Source organism: Anarhichas minor, unplaced genomic scaffold (assembly GCF_050575085.1).
Source record: "Anarhichas minor isolate MPS153535 unplaced genomic scaffold, ASM5057508v1 ptg000043l, whole genome shotgun sequence".
In the NCBI taxonomy this organism is placed as follows: domain Eukaryota; kingdom Metazoa; phylum Chordata; class Actinopteri; order Perciformes; family Anarhichadidae; genus Anarhichas; species Anarhichas minor.
In genome coordinates this window covers 4,303,948-4,322,821 of record NW_027466489.1, presented here as the reverse complement: position 1 = coordinate 4,322,821, position 18,874 = coordinate 4,303,948, and the positions used below count along the sequence as shown (strand labels likewise).

The following is an 18,874-nucleotide window of genomic DNA, read 5'->3' as shown; positions in this document are numbered from 1 at the left end:
GTCTGCATAGCTACGGCTATGTGGCGGTAGATTCTTTGCTGTTAGCTGTTAGCCGATAGCCAAACACACCATCCAAAACTCTGAAAGCTGTATTACTTCCACTGTGTCACTAGCTGCCCCCAGTGTCCGGGACCGGTTAAGAGCAGTGAGTGAGGAGTCATGAGAGGTCCTTGAACATGCAGCTATAACTGGCCACACAAAATATTATGCAGTTTGCTGCAGAAAAGAATGCGAGATTGGCTGTGGACAGACACAGAGGTGCACTCTCACTCACGGACACCCTCACTCACACGCGCAACTGATCGCATGATCCTCCTGGCGGAGATAATAATAATAATAATAGCAATAATGGAACTAGTGCAATAAAGTTTGGTTATGGGGTGATCTTTTGGTCAATAAAATGTCAATAAAATATCTTTATAATTTAAATAAAAATGACAATTAGCCTAATTCAAAATAGTTGATTAATTTATTGTTGATTAACTATTCATTTCACCCCTAAATATGCCACTCATTTCATATTGTTAGTTGAAATAGTAGATGGCATTCAACATGATAAATAGACAGTAAATAATAGCAGGGCATTCAAATCACTGGCACACATTAATTTATGAACACTGCTCAAAGAAAACATTAAGAATCACAAAAACACTGTCTCTCACTCATGAAGAAGAATGAAGGGGGGGGGGGGGGGGGGGGGGGGGGGGAATAACATTTCCTCCAAGTCATTATTTTAAGGCAATAACACAATATGTAACAGGCTCATTTAGCAACGAGTGCGCAGCATTCACTTCCCACACAGGGAGCTCCTCCTGTATATTTAGCTGACAATAACAATGGCAAAGCGCTTTAAAAAGCTGCTACTGGTGCTGTCTATATTAGGCTGTCCTGGCGCAGACTGTGTGGTGGGCTTCTATTTAAAACAAATTGGGCCGTTAGTGTGGGTCGGATATGATTTTGGTGGTAGAGGAAAAGGAAATTGCGTCTTTGCGTTTACTCGATGCCATGTGGCTTAGTCACTCCCAGCAAGGTACGGTATAAACTGAGTACACGACAGGAAAGGGATTTTTTTAACTAACACAAGCTACCTAGAAATAGGCGTCATAAAATATCAAATAAGTTTGATTCAGTGACGACAACTGCTTGTGAAAAAACGAAAAAAAACATGTCAACTGAAACTAGGAAACATTTGCGCAACACTTTAATCAAACAAAGGTAATATCTGCTTGTGAGTCACACATTGGCCACGTCGACTAATCCCATTCATCCAGCGCTTTCTTTTACCTGTTGCATGGCGAACTTAACCTGCAAGCTGATCCGACGTGTAGCTACTAGAGAAAGACTCAAAAATGCAACACGAGTGCTCAGACAATAGATGGACAATTTGTCAGTGAGTCCTTAAAGCACATGGTCCTCACATCTGGACTTGGCGCTCGCTGCGGGAGGACCAAACATATGCCATTCTTTCTTCATTGATCACCCCTCAATAGGAAACAAAACGATATGCCTCAGTAGGCCTATAGTGTGCCATGTGATCATATAGGCTACAATATTCATAATACCCTGTCTGTTTTCATTATACCCATTACACCCCAGTGTGATTGGGGGAAAATCATATTACATCCAAGGTTTTAACATACTACTTCACCTCAACCTTTCAATAAAACCGGTTAAAAACAAACATCATGTCAAAGACAGCAGCAGCATCTCAAGCAAAACATCCTCTTTTTTCTGTTTAAAGAATCCAATTTGTTCTTACCAACGGTTCTTGTCAGGAATCTTCCAAATTAATTCCTGTGAAGAGTGCGAGTAAATCTGATGGTCAGAATCTGTTTCTCCTTGCGTGTCTTCTCTTTCTTTTTCTCAGTGAAGGTGGAAGTATCTACATTGGCGTTTTCTATACGCACACCGTCGCTCTTTAAGTCAGCGGCAAACAAAATGCGCTCTAAGAAATGGAAGGCATCGAAAAAGCCTCTGAAGCTCAACTGTGGGGGTTGCATTAGATCCGCCTCCTTCACCACCGCCCACTGCCCCTCTATATCTGCGCTGGTGGTGTCACTACTTTCGCTGCATAGGTGAGAGAGATAGAAGGAAAAGCAGAGATTGTGGCAGCGGTTATACGCTTTCCTTTGCCATGAAATAACTGAGCATATATGGGAGTGATAATGCGCACAACGCTGTGAAAATACAGTGCGTAAAACAAAGAGGCATCATAATGGAGAGAGTTGTAGTCAATATCGTTGTCATATAATTAGTAGTGGGAAGTAATTAATTATAATTTGAATAGGACGTTTTTGATAACAACGGCATAAACTCCCCTTTCTCCACATTTACTCAGGCAATTCAATACATCAGTACAGTTCCCTACAGTGATGGTGTGGTATATTTCCCTTTCTCGGACTCTTCTACTTCTCTCTGCCTGGTGCATCTGATCCAGCAGCTCCCAGCACGGGGCAGCCTGAGATTTGGCACCTGATAAGAGGGTGGAATGTGGAGAGCTTCCCCCTGCTCACTCATGAGAGAACAAAAACTGCTTGGACACTTAATACTGATGTGAGACAAATACCATGTAATAAATGAATTCACTTATTGATTTTAATTGCATAGTTGCACTGCAAGCTCAACCAAAGTCCATACAAACAATGATGAAGATGGTTATGGAATAAGGCATATGTGAGTTCACCACGTTGGGAATACATACAATTAAAGTATCAGCAGTAAATAACTTTACTCACATATACATCAGAATATAATTTAACTGCACTGTCCAGTAAAACTGTTTGGAAAATAGTTTTTAGCCCACCAAAACATAAGCAGCACTAAAACATGTAACAAATAGTGGCACAAAACTCTCACAGAAATACAAATGTAAAACGTAAAATAAAGTACAGTTTGATATTCAAACCCATGACTGACACTGATCATTACATATACACATCTTCAATGTCTTTTACCACTGTAGCTTAAAGTGTCCAGCACAAGTTCACCAAGAACGGCACCAAACAGAAACTAGTCTATATTCATTGGAGTGGATAAGTGTCTCTTCTAGCGACCTCTGGAGGCCACGTTGGCTTGATGAGGTTTGAGGATACTGATGTTCAACAGTTTACATTAATTTAATCTTTGTTTACACCTCCATAAACTGTGTCATCTCTGCAGAGTAATTCAGAAAGGGCTTAATGAGTGGTGATCTTCATAGACAGTGACACTTTTCTTCTGACCTTTCAGATCAATAGACTCACTATCTAATGTCAGACAGAGACTAAACTGATGGCTTGACATTGGGGGAATATCGTTTAAAGAATACCAATATTAACTAACACACTGTTGAGCCGTCATGGTGTGGTGGGTCCAACTCCCTAAATGAAAGGGTGCACAACTGATGACCCCATGCCTGCAGACACTCTCAGCATCATATTGAAACGTTTTCTTTCTATGAACATGATTAATAATGTGTAGGTTTGTGACGCCAAAGGGGTTTCTAGTTAGTGGGTATAGTAAGAGTAATGCAACTAGCAGCACAACAGCTGGACAACTTGAGCAGGTAGATGAACATTACTATCAAACCAGTAGGGCCAACGACAGTTAAATGTTCATCCCTCGCATGTAAATTAACAGTGAGTGCCATCAATTAACAATAACAGCAGACTACCGTAATTTAACAGCATGATGTAGTTTTGTGAAGTGGTGGATACACGCTTCTCTATACAAGTTCAGTGAATCACAATCCATCTACATCGTACTGTCTATTGTAGGTTAATGTTATGACGATAGAATATTTTTATTATTCAAACTGCTCATTGCCTAAAAGTCATTTTTGAGTGACAAGACGTGACCGACTGCTCCTGAACGTGACTTTGGACACAACAGCTTCAGTTCATCCTTCTGAGCGACAGCCATGTGGAGATCAACCGAGGAGCCGAGGTAACTTACGCTTATCATCCGAAATTCAAAGTCTCCAGTATTGTTTTGTCTTCATGACTATTGAACTGTTGACATCTCAGATAATGTTTCACTTGGTCTGTTTCATTACATTAGGTTATATTAGTGGAGCTAACGTTAGCTCTGTGACGTTAGCTAGCTCGAGCTCAATTAGCCGTAGAAAGGTTAGCTAGCTAACAGCAAAGCAAGTTAAGTCAACATAAATAAAGTTAATCACCAATTACAGTGTTAAGATGTAACATTAGTAACCTAACTTGTGTTTACTTGTGCTCTATTGAACCGACTGAAGGACCGCAAACGGGACGATTATCAAAATGGAGAGCGGACCAGAAATCTCCGACATGTGTTCAAGACGATGAACAGTTGAGGTAACGCTCATTTTACTCATTTTAGTGTTGAACGTTAGTCCATTGTGGTCCATTGTCTTAGCTTCATTTCTTCCCCTAACGTGATCAGCTCATCACATAGTCTGTTCATTTAAACTGTATGGTATTGTTGTATTCATCATCATTTCCCTTTATGCCTCTTGGCATGTAGGGCAGCAACAAAAGTCTTCCACTCCTGTCTGTCCTGGGCGAGTCGCTGGATGGTGCCCCATGAGTGGTTTAGGCTCTGCATCTCCTTCTCCACAGTTCTTCTCCACGTGTTTCTTGGTCGGCCTCTTTTTCTTTTCCCTTCTGGTGTCCAATGTAAGGCTGTTCTTGTAATATCAGCAGGATCTTTTCTCAACACATGTCCTACCCGTCCCCATCTTCTTCTCATTAGGATGGTCTCCATGCATTCTTGTTGGCATTTGTCATACAGTTCTTCATGTGAAATGGTGTTTTGCCAGAAAATGTGCAGTATTCGTCTTAAACTCTTGGTGTGGAAGGTTGATAGTCTGTTGAGGTCTTCTTGTGTCACTCTCCAGCATTCAGAACCGTACAATAGGGTGGATAAAACACAGCTCTGATACAATTTAAGTTTGGTCTTGATGGTGTACTGCTGTGACCTCCATATGTTATTTAGTACTTTGAAAGCGTTCCTTGCCTTATTAAGACGATTCCTAATGTCTTTATCTGTGCCCCCATCGTGTCTGACAGTGCTGCCCAAATATGTGAACTCGTCAGTTTTAGGGAGATCTTCTCCGCTAACCTGAATTGGTGAGGGATTGGGAATGTTCAGAGTCATCACTTCTGTTTTCTTTTTGTTGATCTTCAGGCCAATCTTCTGACCAAAATCACTGAGGCGCTATGTTTTCTCCTGCATGTGCCGATGAGTATGTGAAGGAAGAGAGAGATCATCTGCATAGTCTAGATCTTCAGGTGATGAAAAGAGTGTCCATCGAATGCCTCTATTTTTGTCTCATTACCCAGTCTTTTTTGCAAAGACTTGCACTAATATGTTAACATATGTGAGGCACATGCGAACCCACAGTTGCACACCCAAAGCTTCTTTTAAGTGTGTGTTATCCTGGATGTCATAGAACTTTCCAGAAGTTCAGAACATTGTGTTTCTAATTTTTTTATTTTGTTTGTTTTACAGTCACTCGTCAGAGATTGAGGATACCAGCCAGACGCTGCAGTAAAGTCCTCTTTTAAGGTGTTCTCTCTCTTTATTGTTTTCATTCATGTGTGAGTTCATGCAGTTTAAATTAACTATACATGTGTATACAACTTGTTAACAAGCTAGACTGTGATGCAGTTCTATTACACTGTTCTTAATGCTATTTTAATTCAGTGTCTGAGGGAATGACACCGAGATCGAAAAGTGGCCGATGGTATGCCACTGTGGTTCAGCTGTATGTACCTATCCCTGGAGTGGTATGCTGTTCAGCGGTAGGAACCTATCCCCAGAGTGGTATGTCACTGAACCACAGTGGCATACTGAATCTACTGAATCTGTTGGTCATATCAAAATATTGAACATACTTGCTCACAGACTACAGCACTCTACACAACTCTGTCCAAATCTGCTTTAGAAAGGAGCAGAAGTTCTTTTCTCAATTTTAAAGTTTATTTGAAAGAATTACGTAAGCCCCTTCATGGAGAGAGGGATATGGCTCATCTTTCTCAAGCTGCAGATCAATGTTTGATATTTCTGAGAAAGCAGGAGAGGAAAACAACCATCCTGGGTTTCCACCTCAGACTGCAGCAGTTAGGCTGTATTGCTACAATATATTTATGTAACAGAAGAGGATGTAAGGTTCAGAACATTTCTCCCCGAGAGGTGAAAGTATCAAACCATGAGGCACCAAGAGGTCCAACAAATAACCCAAGGGATGTATAGTATTATGTTTCATTATGTAACACGCTTTGTTTGTATAAACTGACCTCCTTTTTGTGTGGACGAACAAAATCATTGAAACAAAATGCACAGGCCAGGCGAATGCACCTTTTACAGATCAGTTTGACGATGGAAAGTGTATGCCATATCCAAGAATAACAGCCTTTCATTCTCCATTTACAGGATGGTTGAATTCTCTCTTCATCTATTTCCACTGACGAACAGATGCACAAACAAAGACCTTGAACTCAGAGGGCAATGATCTCTTTAAAACAGAATTGATTTTTTCCCCCCCCTTAAACCTATTACAGCATCGACAAGGGGGATAGGGAAAAATGAAATCTGAGACACAATGTACTAAAGATAAATTACAGGCTGATACAAGTGTTGAAACCAAAAGAAGACTGGAAGATGGGTTTAAAAAAAAAGACTCATTAATTCTGTAGGTTTCTGCATGTCAAGTGTTTTTTTGGTGTGGCGTCTTAACTCAGCCCGAGAAACTCAAAAATAATTGATCTTTATACACAGATCCCTATTATTACATACAGTACTTATCTTGCACTGATCATCAGTATAAATAAACAGCAAACGACTCCAATGGATTGCTTACGTTATTGCAGAAAAGTACCTCAAATGAATAGACAGAGAGCACCAGCTCTGACTGATATGGTGCTATCAGTGATTATAATGGGGTTGAGCAGGAAGCAGGACATTCAACCTCCTGACATAATGTGTGCTAAGACCTGCAGAGACGGTCACTCCATTTATCTATAATGACTGACAGTGTAACACAGTCCTGGATTCTGGTTTTGCTGCTTTGTGTCACTGGGCAAATATATTTTCTGTGTCACCTTCAAAGGAAGATTAGAGTGCAAGGTCAATAACCGAATCACAGGATCTGAAAAAGATTTGGTGTCTGGCTGAAGATAAGCTGAGCAGGGTGAATGCCACTCAGGACATGGCATTCAACAGGTTTCCTCTTGTGGAAGGGTGCCCTCACTACTACACCTTAAAACTGACAATAGTTGAACAGAAGACATGCATGCAGCAAAGCTTTGAAGAATGGTTGGATGAAGTATTCAATTAATTAACTATCGTGAAAGTAGCAATTCTAGATAAAAATACTCCTTTACAATTAAAAGTTGTGCATTCAAAATTTCACTTAAGTCAGAGTAGAAGTAACAAAATGTACTCAAAAGCAAAATAACTCATAATGCAGTGGCTACTGTCAGTGTTATACTATATTGTAGTTTTTTAATAAGTTAAGCAGTACTTTAATGTTGTCATTGGTCAAGGTGTAGCACATTGTGGCTTAATATACTTCTGGTAGTTTAATCTGTAACAATGGATTATATTTTATTAAACTGATCATGTGTTTTGTTTGCAGACAGAGAAGAACGTCTCGTCTGTCTGTGTGTTCTGCCAAACTCAGTGGAGCAGGTCAGTTCTTCTAAATGTTGAATGAGGATGTCTGTCTTTTGTGGGAACCTTTGCGGTTTCTTCTAGGTTTTTTAAATGTCTGACAGTCACACATGAGCTGTTCTATGCTCAAACCTTTGGATAAAACACCTGCATTCAAATTTTCCCTCGAGTAAAAGCAGAGGACATTTAAGTGACACCCATTTTGTCTTTAATCTCACCAGATAAGGAGGTAGCCGATAGATGTATAGGCACAAGTCGACTAAAAACGTAGTCGAGAATTAAAATAGACTATTGCAGTCTAATATCAGAAATCACCAACCACCTGCATATTCCACCAGGCATTTTGTCCAGTTGCATGCTTCATTATATATTCTTCAAAAATTCAGGAGTGTAATTTTGCAGTGCATCATTGTAGTCTCAGAGTATAATTCAAAGGTTTTTTTTCCCCCACTTGGAGAAATGAGAAGTGAGTTCAGATATACACATTAAGATTGTTTTTGCTATGCAGGATGCACACAATAGACTTCAGTCTGTAAGTTCTGATAGTGACCATGTTATTTCACTACTTTTGCTTTTTAATAAATTACAAACTGCACTGTAACTAGAGGTTCTACATCATCAGGTCTATTTATATGATGAAGATTACGCCTCCTCCTTAATAATACATCCATACTTTGTTAAATAATATTTCTGCCATGGGTGATAAAATATGATAAAGACCATCATAAATCACTTCTTTCATTTATTTTCTGCATAAACAGACATTATTTTTTGTAAAAACTGTACATTTCTTTTTAACATGCCGAGACAAAACAAAATGGCATCAAGATGGAAGAAAAATGTAAACAAGGGAAGTAAATTTACTTTGTCTATGTACAATATATAAATTATATTATCTTCCATCTTAAGCCTCCATTACAGATTTGTTCTATCGTCTGGCTTAACCAAGTTGACAAAAGGCATCATATAGAGTGAAATCAATAAGGGAGATCGTCTCTCATGCTTCACTGGTCATTGATGATGCAGACATGGTGGAGCTCTCCTTCAAAAACAATCAAATCATCTTCACGACGATAAATCACTTGAGCTCGACACCGACGACTCATTCCAATTCAGTGAAGCGAGCAAACATGGCTTTGCGGACTGCGTCTTTGTACGTGTCAGAAGCAGAGAGGGAGTAGTTGGTGCCTTTAGTACCAAGTCCAGCTCCTTTTGTTCTCAACTGTGCCTGAGGAGGAAAAACACAAACTTTACAACTCAGCTAAAAGTAGTTTAGAGAATTATACAGTTGTTGATGCCGATGGGTACCGGTAACTCCCCGACAACTCCAGCTGATTGTCGTTTACCTCAATAGGCGTAGTGATTCCCTGCTGGTTGCGTCCGAGACCTTTACCCTCCTTCCATCCCATGGCCTGCAGCATTTTGTTCCCAATATTGTCACTGTTCAGACCGTCTTTAGTGGGCTGCTCATAGTTACTGCACACAAAAAGGCACATTTTAATGCTTTATATATCACAAAAAACAAAAAACTAGAGCTCTGCAGGGACCGACAAAAAGCATTTCACTCAAATTGGGGAATTAAAACAAAGTTCCTTACATGACGGGTGCTGGTTGGCTGAACTTCTTCTTTTTGGGTGCTGGAGGTTCAGGGATGCCATATTTTTCTCTCCTCTCAGCCGCACGGTCTCTATATTTCAGCTAATCACCAGCAGGATAAAAACATTTTAGCGTTTAAAAAGCAGTCACACTAACAACGGGAACACTTTGACTCACTAGCAGCTGGTTAATTCTGTATTAAGACGAACCTCAGTTTCTTTTCTCTCCAACTCTTCAAGCTCTGCTTCGGTCATTTTGGATCGCTGGAGAACCTCCAGGTTTTTCTTGGAAAGACGAGATGAATATCTTAATGAATTATTGGTCTTTTTTTTATTATTCATTTTAGGCCTGAAGACAATATGTGTGCTGTTACCTTGTGAAGGTCAGAGAGTTGCTGATGTCGAACTAGACTCTCTTTGTTGGGAAACTGTCTCCTACACAGCAAGCAGGCCATCTTTGTCCAGTCGGTCAGCTTGTCCTGGCCTCCATCACCAGCATCCCAATCTGCTACCCCTTCCTCAGGGTCACTGTCTCCACTGTAGGCTGCCACAAGGCCACACTAACCACGCCACGGACAGACAAAGGCAGTCGTAAAGGTTGTGAATATAAATACATGCATTTACAATGCAATTAAAATAGCTTTGACAATAATTGCTTGAACACGGCAAAGGATGTAGAAAACACTCACCTTGGAACTGTTGACTGAGCTGGTTGGTGGCTCCTCCTCGGGGCCTCTTGGCACCTCTGGCATGAGTCTCTCTAGACTGCCTGCCTGCTAAAAGAAATAAATTTTAAAAAAATCAATCAATCCATTTAGAAATCCAATATTGAAGTCTAAAGCTCCCACATGTAGTCTATTTGATTTTAGACATTATCCCACTGGCGTACCTTCTTTTCAAACAGTATGAAGCCAGCATCAGCAGCGGCTGCCTCCTTCCTCTCTTCTTGACTAACAGGCTGAAAGCCACCCCTGAAGTTGTCTTTGTGCTTGTTGAGACTTTTAGCCCACCGCTCCATGTCTTTAGCAATCTGAAAGAATCAAACCGGTTTGAACACGAGAGCTGGAAGTGCAAAATATTCAGAAAAGGCTACACAGAAGTTGAAGTAGACGAAGCGACATGCTTTTAAAAGACAATATGTTCTGATGTAGAATTCATATCACAATACCTGCTGAGCAGTCTTGCTTTTGGGCTTTTCCTTTTTCTCCTTTCCCTCTTTAGGTTCTTTGCCGCCTGCTGCCGTGTTATCATTTGGTGCAGCATTTGCATCGGTTGAGGCGGGTACGTACGTCTGTTTCTCACTGTCCCAGTACAGATACTGCTGGGTCTGAGAGTTGTAGTAATACTGAAAAGCACATAATCAAAACAATATGAAGTCCTGTGACTCTCATCAACACGACTCACACGTGGTGGCTGTGCACTACTTACATGAGTGTTTGGGTCATAGTAGAGGCCAGTTTGAGGATCATAATAGAAGCCAGAGGACTCATCATACTGATAGGTGGACGTGTCAGGAGCTGTTGAATATAAAAACACACAATTACTGGAGAAAACTGGACAATCTTTGATACATTTCCATGCAATTAAAAACTAACATTTTAGTTTCCAATATTACAGAATCATTGATAAATCAACAAGTGGTCCCAGCCCTACTTCTCACTAAACTTTCCCACTGAAGTCATTCTAAAGGCTGCTGTCTTTTATTCCTTTGAGCTCTAGCAGTAACAGAAAGTAATCTCAGGTACCGCTACATGGTCCACATATTCAGTCATAGACTAGTCGTTGCCGTCTTGTATGAACGGCTTATTAAACTACAGGCAGAACCAAATTCTCGTGTCTGTGTGTTTGAAGCTGTAACCAGGAAAACACTATAATATAACAGATGTACATTACAGTGACCTCAAGAGGATGATCTCTTTATGTGCATCACACTTCAACAGGACAGGTGGTAGGGGATCTAGTGTGCTCATACCAGTACTGGTGTCAGCTGTCTGTCCTGAGGCGGTTAACGTACTGGCAGCAGCTACAAGGCCAACAGGCACAGAGTCCCTGCCTGAAAGATGCCCCGCGTGCACTTTAGCTTCCAACTGCTGGGCAAGTGACAATGCCTGCATGTAGAGCAATGGTTATTTAGAGATCGTTACAGCATGCATTTTAAAACCACAAAAGCACTATAGCATAATTAGACAATTAACAAAAAAAGTGCATGTTACCTGAACAGCAGGGTGAGCGATTATATGGGGTTGGTAGACTTGTGAATTCGGTGCCATTCCTACTCCAGCTGGAATCTTTACACCCGGGGCCGCTACAATTGGAAACCCAAAGATCCGTGACAATGTTTCCAACAGTTAACATCACTACAAAAACAGAGTCAATGCTTTACTTTGTTCAGAGTCTGCCTGTGCTTGTTGCTTCTAAAAGTAAAGGTTTACTTACAGCATTGCTTTTAGAAAAACAAAGATATTAGGATAGACTGAGACAGTGAAGTGAGTGCTGCGTCGCTTGCTGTGTGTGAGAGAGAGGGTGGACTATTGCACAGTGTTTCTATCATTTTTTATATAATAATTTGGATGTCACTAATGTCACGTTACAAATGAAGCGTTGAACTATTTGGTAGAGCCCGAACAAATTGATTGCTCACTTGATTTGTTGGCATTTAGCATTTTAAAAACTGCATTTTCACTCCAATCAACAACTTAACTCCCACACGCACCTGTGATAAACGTATGGTAGTCTAGCAGAACCATAAATTACCTTCAGAAAACCTCAATCATTGCTTTAAACGTAAAAAAAAAAAAAAAAGAATTTGATACAACTCTTATATCAGCCAAGCTTACTTCCCACGATATGCAGCGACAAACTCTGCTGCATATCAAATCAAGAGCTTCCTAAATGAACAGCCAGCCACTCGGGGCGTCCAAAATATTTTGGCTTAACTTTTGGGAAGCTGTCATGCAGCTGCGCTTTCACGCTGCAGCTGCGAAAAACTTTTGTTCATTTTGGGGCTGCAGTCCAGATTAAAAGACATCTTATCTTAAGCAAGACGAAAATGAAGTGAATTCAGATGAAGAACCGTTTAACTCTTATTTTGATGCAAAGATTAGCAGGAATGTAGCAAAACATGGAAGTGACAGCAGTGCTGTTTATTTAAATGTGAAAGTGCATTTAAAATATTTTGTCCCTAAAATCAGTGAATAATTGTGCAAAAAAAGTGTGATCCCAATATTGATCAAAAATAATCGCGATAATCATTTGGGCCATGGTGCATTGGTGCAGACCTACTTTATACAAACTGTAATATTATTTTTTTCCAATACTATTACACAATTAAGAGTCAGTAGCTGCACCAACATCTATTTAACGCCCAGGAGACACTGCCTGCGTGAGCAGGGCATGTGCGTCGAGGAACCTCTTGTTTTTTACTGCAGATCCGGTACGGCTCGGCTGCATCTCTTCTAGAGATTCAAGGTCCAGTTCATTTATTCCCTGCGTGCCTTTCACACACCAGACAATGAAAATGATCTTTTGACAGTATATTGACTGTACCAGCAATATCACTACAGTTTTGACGACCATGTCACAGACAAGAAACAAGTTCATCTTTATTTTTAACTCAACACTTCCTGTTTCCATTTCTAAAGAAAAGCCGTCTAGAGCCTTTCTGTGAACAAAATCCCTTCATTTGTTAACACAAGGCTTATATTCTGAAATATTTACAGGACAGTGCTGTAGTGGCTCCATACATGGAGTACCGGCTTTGAAGTGTAGTTCAGCTAAGCAGCCGACAAACACCTTTCACGCAGACAGTGTCTCGCTTTGACGTAAGGCCTGGAAGCATTTCATACCTCCTAGTATCCCGTTTCCCTGGGAGGTGCTGGCTCCCGCTGCTTGCTGGTAGTACGCCTGGTAGTCCTATTGAAAAAAGTAATTTGTTGAATTACATAGTTCATTTGGGAACTTCAGTGGTACAAAAATACCTCACTTAAGTCAGTCTTTACCCAAAGGAAGATGGAGATACTTGCAGATGTAAATGTTTTCTTCGTATTTAAAATATGTAAAGCACTGTTATGATATACAGGTACAACCTTATCTCTTATCTCTGATGTGCAGTATATATTGGTCAGTAAGCTTCACAGCGGTGAATCAAATCAGGACATTTATTTCTCTGTGTTGTAGTGTTCTATAGCTGCCACTAGATTTACAAAAAGATTGACTGAATGCATCTTTAAACTAAACAAATTGAAAGACATTAGAATGTATCTGCTCTTAAATTACAGTTAATCAGTTACAACGGTTGCTTCATTTGTTCGACTGACCTGTGACATCGGCAAATAGCCTTCTTGCAGGTAGCTGTACTCCGACATTCCCTCTGAGCTCTGCTGAGGCTGAGAAGGTAAGGCATACGTTATGAGCCCGTTACGCTGACGCTGGGAGATCATGAGTCACAGGATGTTGACAGGAAATGGACCTACCTGACTTGAGGACCACTGGGCTGCAGCAATGGCTGTGCTGGCCACAGAGAAGGCACTGACACGATTCCCGTCAGAGAGTAAAAGGTCCCTAAAACAGGCAACGGTTGATTCCCAACTTTAATTTGAGTGTTGCTGTATCTCAGACGATATGCCAGGTAAATCTTTTCCCAAAATCAATGCACATTATACACTATTATACTCACTTTCTAGCACTCTTAGCATAATCCACCCCAATTGTTTTTCCATCCAGTTTGAGAGGCGGCTGCAGTCCCTGTAAGATGGTTAGCAGCTGAGAGGCCTCCTGTGAAAAGGAGGATATTCAATTTGAAGTGATATGCAGGCATCAATGAGATAGCAAGTTCATTAAGGAGAAAACTTAAAGACAACCAAGGAGTAGCAGTAGAAAGCCCAATGGAGGCCCCTGATAAGCAGTTATAAATGATGACGCTAAATAACAACAAATTGAGACAATGTAATAATCTGTTTTACATGTTAAAGAACGTCTTACCAGAGGAGAGGACAGCTGTACAAAGGCAAAGCCTCTGTTCTGGCCCGTCTGCTTGTCCTTGATGAGGCGAATGTTGTTCGGTGAAAGATTAGCGTACGGTGCCAGGGATGTCAAGATGGCTTCCACGGTGGCCAGAGATGCAACATTTCTCAAGATGATCGCTGTGCAGGTCAAAAGTCTATATTTAATAACAACCTACCATGGATAGGGACACTTTTCGTTCCAAACTAATTAGGACGTTGCGTCTATAAAAGAGAAGTCCTTACTGTCGCCATAGAAATCTCCGCTGGGTTGCGTTTCAGAGACTCCAGTGTTATTGCAGGCTTCACTTTCTGTTGAGAGAATAACAGAGAAGTAAGAGGGGCATTAACAGAAGGTTCCGAACTGTGTAATTAGAAGAATTTAAAAATGGGGTATACGGTGAGAATTGCCAAATCGGGTCACTGTATTATAAAGAGTTAGTATTTACAATATCAGCCTATTTCATGAACTCCATTGTGTTTTGTCCCCATTTTGGATTATTGACAGGTAGCAAAAAAAAAAAAAAAAAAAAAAAAGGCATGCTGTTTTCAATCTATACACTTTACCTACATCGGACAGTTACAACACTTATGAATCCATATCATTTGGTTTACTGGGCCTCTACAACACCAACAAGATAAACTTTGCTTTGCATCCCAGCACTGTTGACTCAGGCTGCCAGATGTCTGCAGTCAGCGGCCTCTGGTTGATTTAACTACTTACCGGCTTTGGCTGCTCCACACCTGAAGCACTTCAGCCTCCTCCGGAAATTGTACAGGCCACACTGCAAGTAACCGTTCACATCATTTTTATTATACACCTACTAACGCCCTGAACAGTGCTGCCTCAGAAAACAGGCAAGCTATATTGGTGCAGCATACCATACTTACCTGAGACACAACCTAACCGTTACCGCTTATTCAAATGTAGATGCACCACAGAATAAGCTGACTGCAACAATTGTAATTTGTGGGCCTAAAATATGTACTTATAGGCCCGTGTGTGTTTGAAGTGTTCTGTAGTAGCATTTTTGGGATATTGCGGCCATGAAACCAAGACGGATCATTAACTTACAGTGTTGCAGAGCCAGTCTTCATACTTGTTTCTGGGATGACTGTAGTGCATGTCCACGCTTTTGCCTTGGATGGTCAGACGTTTCTGAAAGAGGATGACAAAAGTCACTCAAGCATTCCTGGCGAGTATCAATCTCATCAATAGAGCAAGCAGTGTTGGAAGGGAGAGGAGGGGGAGAGGGACCCCCAACAGACAGCCTTTGTGTTAAAGACAAGACAGGCAGATGATGTATATGTGAGCATGATGTATAGAGGGGTTTAAGTGTTTGGGACCCGAGTGCTCAGGCTGAGCTGGAGCAGAGTGTACAATGTGACCCTAACAGACATTTTGACTGCTTTAAAGAAAAAGAAAAAGAAAAAAAAGGAAGATTAAAAAGAAATGTCCTCTTCTAGTTAGAGGTAGGCTTAAAAAGAATAGGCTGAGCTTAGATTCAACTCTGAAATATCATTGCAGATGCATCAGCTATCAGCAAGGTAAAGATAGTGTAATCATTGTCTTAAATGCAGATTACTTCAGGCGATAACCTCAAAATATGAGTCTAACTGGCAGCTTTTATGCTACTGCCATTATAGTTAACTAAACAAAATATTTGTTACAACATTAAGTTGTAAATCATGTATATTATAATCTCTACTAATATACAAATCAAACCTTTTGCTCTGTGGCATACAATCCATGAGGTTTTGTTTGTTTCGTTTCCACACTACTTATACAATGCACTATGGTTGCCTTTTTGAGTTATTTTTCCAGATCCCCAAGATTAAAACTAGACTTGGCGATTGTGAAGCAACCTGATTGGTCTCCATCCATCGGGTAGCATCTTGCAAGTGATAAAAGTCCACGAAGGCGAAACCACGGCTTATACCTAGAGACAGCATTCAAATATAGACGGGAGGCGTGTTAGTTAAGAGTCCATGAGCATATTATTCAAACTCTTCCACAAACTGCTTCACGACCCAGGCCCTGTTTGGTACACAGTAGGCCACTCCTTAGGAGTTTTACCATAGCAAGAATTCCTGCTGAATAGCACTTTTTGAAACACACTCTACAACAAAGTGCGTCTGCCAATTGAACTTCTGTTTAAACTGATATTGCTGCTCTTACTTACCTTTAAAAGTTCCACAGTGAACTGAAATGTCTTAAATCAACATTTTAAAACTTTTTTCAAGTACCTTGATAATATTCTCTCCTAGCTGCTATGGGAAAATGGGTCTGAATGGAAGCAGATTTGCCCTACGGTCACAGACTGGGGGGGGGGGAGGTAGAGTTCTGTCATATATCTAGTTCTCACCTGTTTTCTTTTTCATCAACCTGACATCCACTGGCTGCGGTCCTTCCAGTTGGTCTATGGCAAAACAAACCTGAACAATGTGCAGATGGTGTGTTAATGTTATGATTCCAATCCCCCTCAATTAAGGCATTTCATCTTACAGAATGAATAGTGAAAAAACATCATAAACACTAAATGGGTTGCATATCTGCAGAAGAAAACTAAGGACGTACATTGTCTTCAGTGACATGAGGAGACAGACCCCAGAGCATGATGGTCTTGCTTTTCTTCTCGTCCCCAGGCTCCCTTCTGTAATCCTGCTCTGGGTAGTCGCCATCGGAGTGACAACCATCTTCTGATCTATCACTATTACGTCGTTTCCTTTCTCTTTGCTGAAAATAAATAAATGGATCAGTGCATCAGTTAGGAGTGGATGTCAACATACAACAAAGTATGCTTGCTTATATATTATACTACCATTGTAACTCAATGATATCAGAAAATGAGAAACTACCTCTGGACTGTCTCTTGATCCTCGACGATCTCCTTCAAAGCGATCACTGCGTCTCTCTTCGCCCCAGCGGCGCATGTTGTGATCACGCTCCTGGTCCCTCTCTCTTCTGTCGCGCCATTCTGATTCATCGCGCGATTGTTCAGAACCATATCTACCGCTGCGTTCTGTCCGACTAATCCTATTCAGGAAGATATTGAGAGGCAAAGCAGCACATCAGTACAACTCGTCTGCAATTGCACAATATTCCTTATAATATGACTCAATCAGATACTGTTGTATCAGCAAACTCACAACATAATTCCTTAATTGACAGTACACAAGAAAATAAGCCTGGTACTGTGTATTTCCTTTGTTGCAGGGGCACTGTCTCAAGTATGGTCAAAGATTTACACTAAAATGCTTCAACATGTAGTGGTTGTTGCAGTACCTATACTTTAATATACTTTTTTTTCACATTTTATAAAAACTCAAACCATTAACTGATTCCTCAATTAATGTGATGTGGGCAGAGAGAAACTAAGCAAATCTGCAACAAAGTAACTACAAAATAAGTTAGTGGTGACCATCTCATTTCAGAAGTTGGAAACATTATACAGCACTGACATGCAACTTTCTCTCAATTTGGAGAGCACAGTGTCTAGCTCTATTAGTTAGGCATACATTATACTTTTCTTATATCAAGGTAATTCAATAATTACATTGTTTAGGACCATGAGGAAAATATTAGGCCACGTTTTGTTTAACAGACTAACCCTACGATTCCAACGTGAGGTTATACATCCTCAAGTGTTGACTGAAATGACCCTGTCATAAGAGATAACGTTAAACAACTTATCTAACGTTGAACGTTAACCATCTGCAGCTATTGCAAGGCTAACGTCTATCTATACCAAGTCATAGGGGGGTGTTCTAGACGCCATTAAACGTTAGTTTAATATTCGCTGAGCGAAAAATAAAATGAACGCTGCCATTTTAGTTAGCCACGCCTACCATGGCGAACAGCGCTAGGTTAACTACTACTCACCTTTTATCAGCTCCCATTTCTCCCAACTGCGCACACACACACACCCGTGTCACGACTCTAGAAAACACAAATACAACACGGCGGTGTTTTAATTGTTTAACAACACTGAACAGTTCCACTACAGTCGAATAAACGTTAGCTGGATTACAATGCGCAGGAGCTAACGCTAACTGCTTGTAGCTAAACCATAACATGGATCCGGTCTAATGTTAACAAACAGACAAGTTAAGTGAGAGAAGCCGTACATTGTTTCCGTTTGCAGTCTGAATCTACAAGAACTCACCTGTATAGTTTGTTGAAAATGTTATTACCCACTAGTAGTTTTTCAAAAACGTATTTGAATAAGCGTCGGAAAGACAATTCATCTCACGTTCAAGGACTCTTCCCAACACTACAACGGTCCCTTCTTTGTCCCAAGATGCATTGGTGTATAACCCGGTGCATTATGGGAAGCGAGAACATTTTGCACCTTATTTGCCTCACAAGCAGCACTTGGTCCTTGGTTTTTAGTCTGCCCTCATCAGGTTCTGACAATTAGTTATGTTAGGGATTGACATTGCAGGAAATAAAGTTGTCGTTACACTTTGTTATAATATCTGTCTGTCAGTGGTAAAGGAGGAGGCAATGCTACCCGAGCATAGATCGATGTGTATGGTGTTTTTTTTAAAGTGCTGCCTAAGGGAAACGTTCAACTACTTCACATTTAGGCCATTTTACTGGGTTATCCCACTACTAAATTACTGTTCATACTATATTTATTTCCAATA

At 40.6% G+C, this 18,874-nt stretch overlaps 1 protein-coding gene across 2 annotated transcripts; it reads right to left on the bottom strand.

Moving 5' to 3' along the window:
- Positions 1-8,358: 8,358 nt before the first annotated feature.
- Positions 8,359-18,548, bottom strand: rbm5 (RNA binding motif protein 5). 2 transcript variants are annotated; one of them, XM_076110409.1, is made up of 25 exons: positions 18,391-18,548; positions 18,108-18,164; positions 17,084-17,261; positions 16,803-16,961; positions 16,591-16,660; positions 16,091-16,164; positions 15,300-15,383; positions 14,949-15,009; positions 14,471-14,536; positions 14,205-14,365; positions 13,900-13,997; positions 13,697-13,784; positions 13,541-13,609; positions 13,070-13,136; positions 11,438-11,529; positions 11,197-11,332; positions 10,653-10,741; positions 10,393-10,569; positions 10,114-10,254; positions 9,914-10,000; positions 9,599-9,784; positions 9,435-9,509; positions 9,227-9,327; positions 8,976-9,105; positions 8,359-8,857 (listed from the first exon to the last, which is right to left on the bottom strand). In XM_076110409.1, the coding sequence occupies exons 2-25, from the start codon at positions 18,122-18,124 to the stop codon at positions 8,732-8,734; spliced, it is 2,532 nt and encodes an 843-aa protein (XP_075966524.1). In that variant the 5' UTR covers positions 18,125-18,164; positions 18,391-18,548; the 3' UTR covers positions 8,359-8,731. The 2 variants fall into 2 exon arrangements, with proteins under 2 accessions (XP_075966524.1, XP_075966525.1); XM_076110410.1 differs by having other exon boundaries at positions 9,914-9,997.
- Between the last annotated feature and the right edge of the window lie 326 nt (positions 18,549-18,874).

Excerpts from the sequence above, each read along its gene's own strand:
- rbm5 (XM_076110409.1), bottom strand. Across the intron at positions 13,785-13,899 it reads TATGCTAAGAGTGCTAGAAA|GGACCTTTTACTCTCTGACG; the intron begins GTGAGTATAATA and ends TGCCTGTTTTAG. Across the intron at positions 13,137-13,540 it reads GCTATTTGCCGATGTCACAG|GACTACCAGGCGTACTACCA; the intron begins GTCAGTCGAACA and ends TTTTTTCAATAG.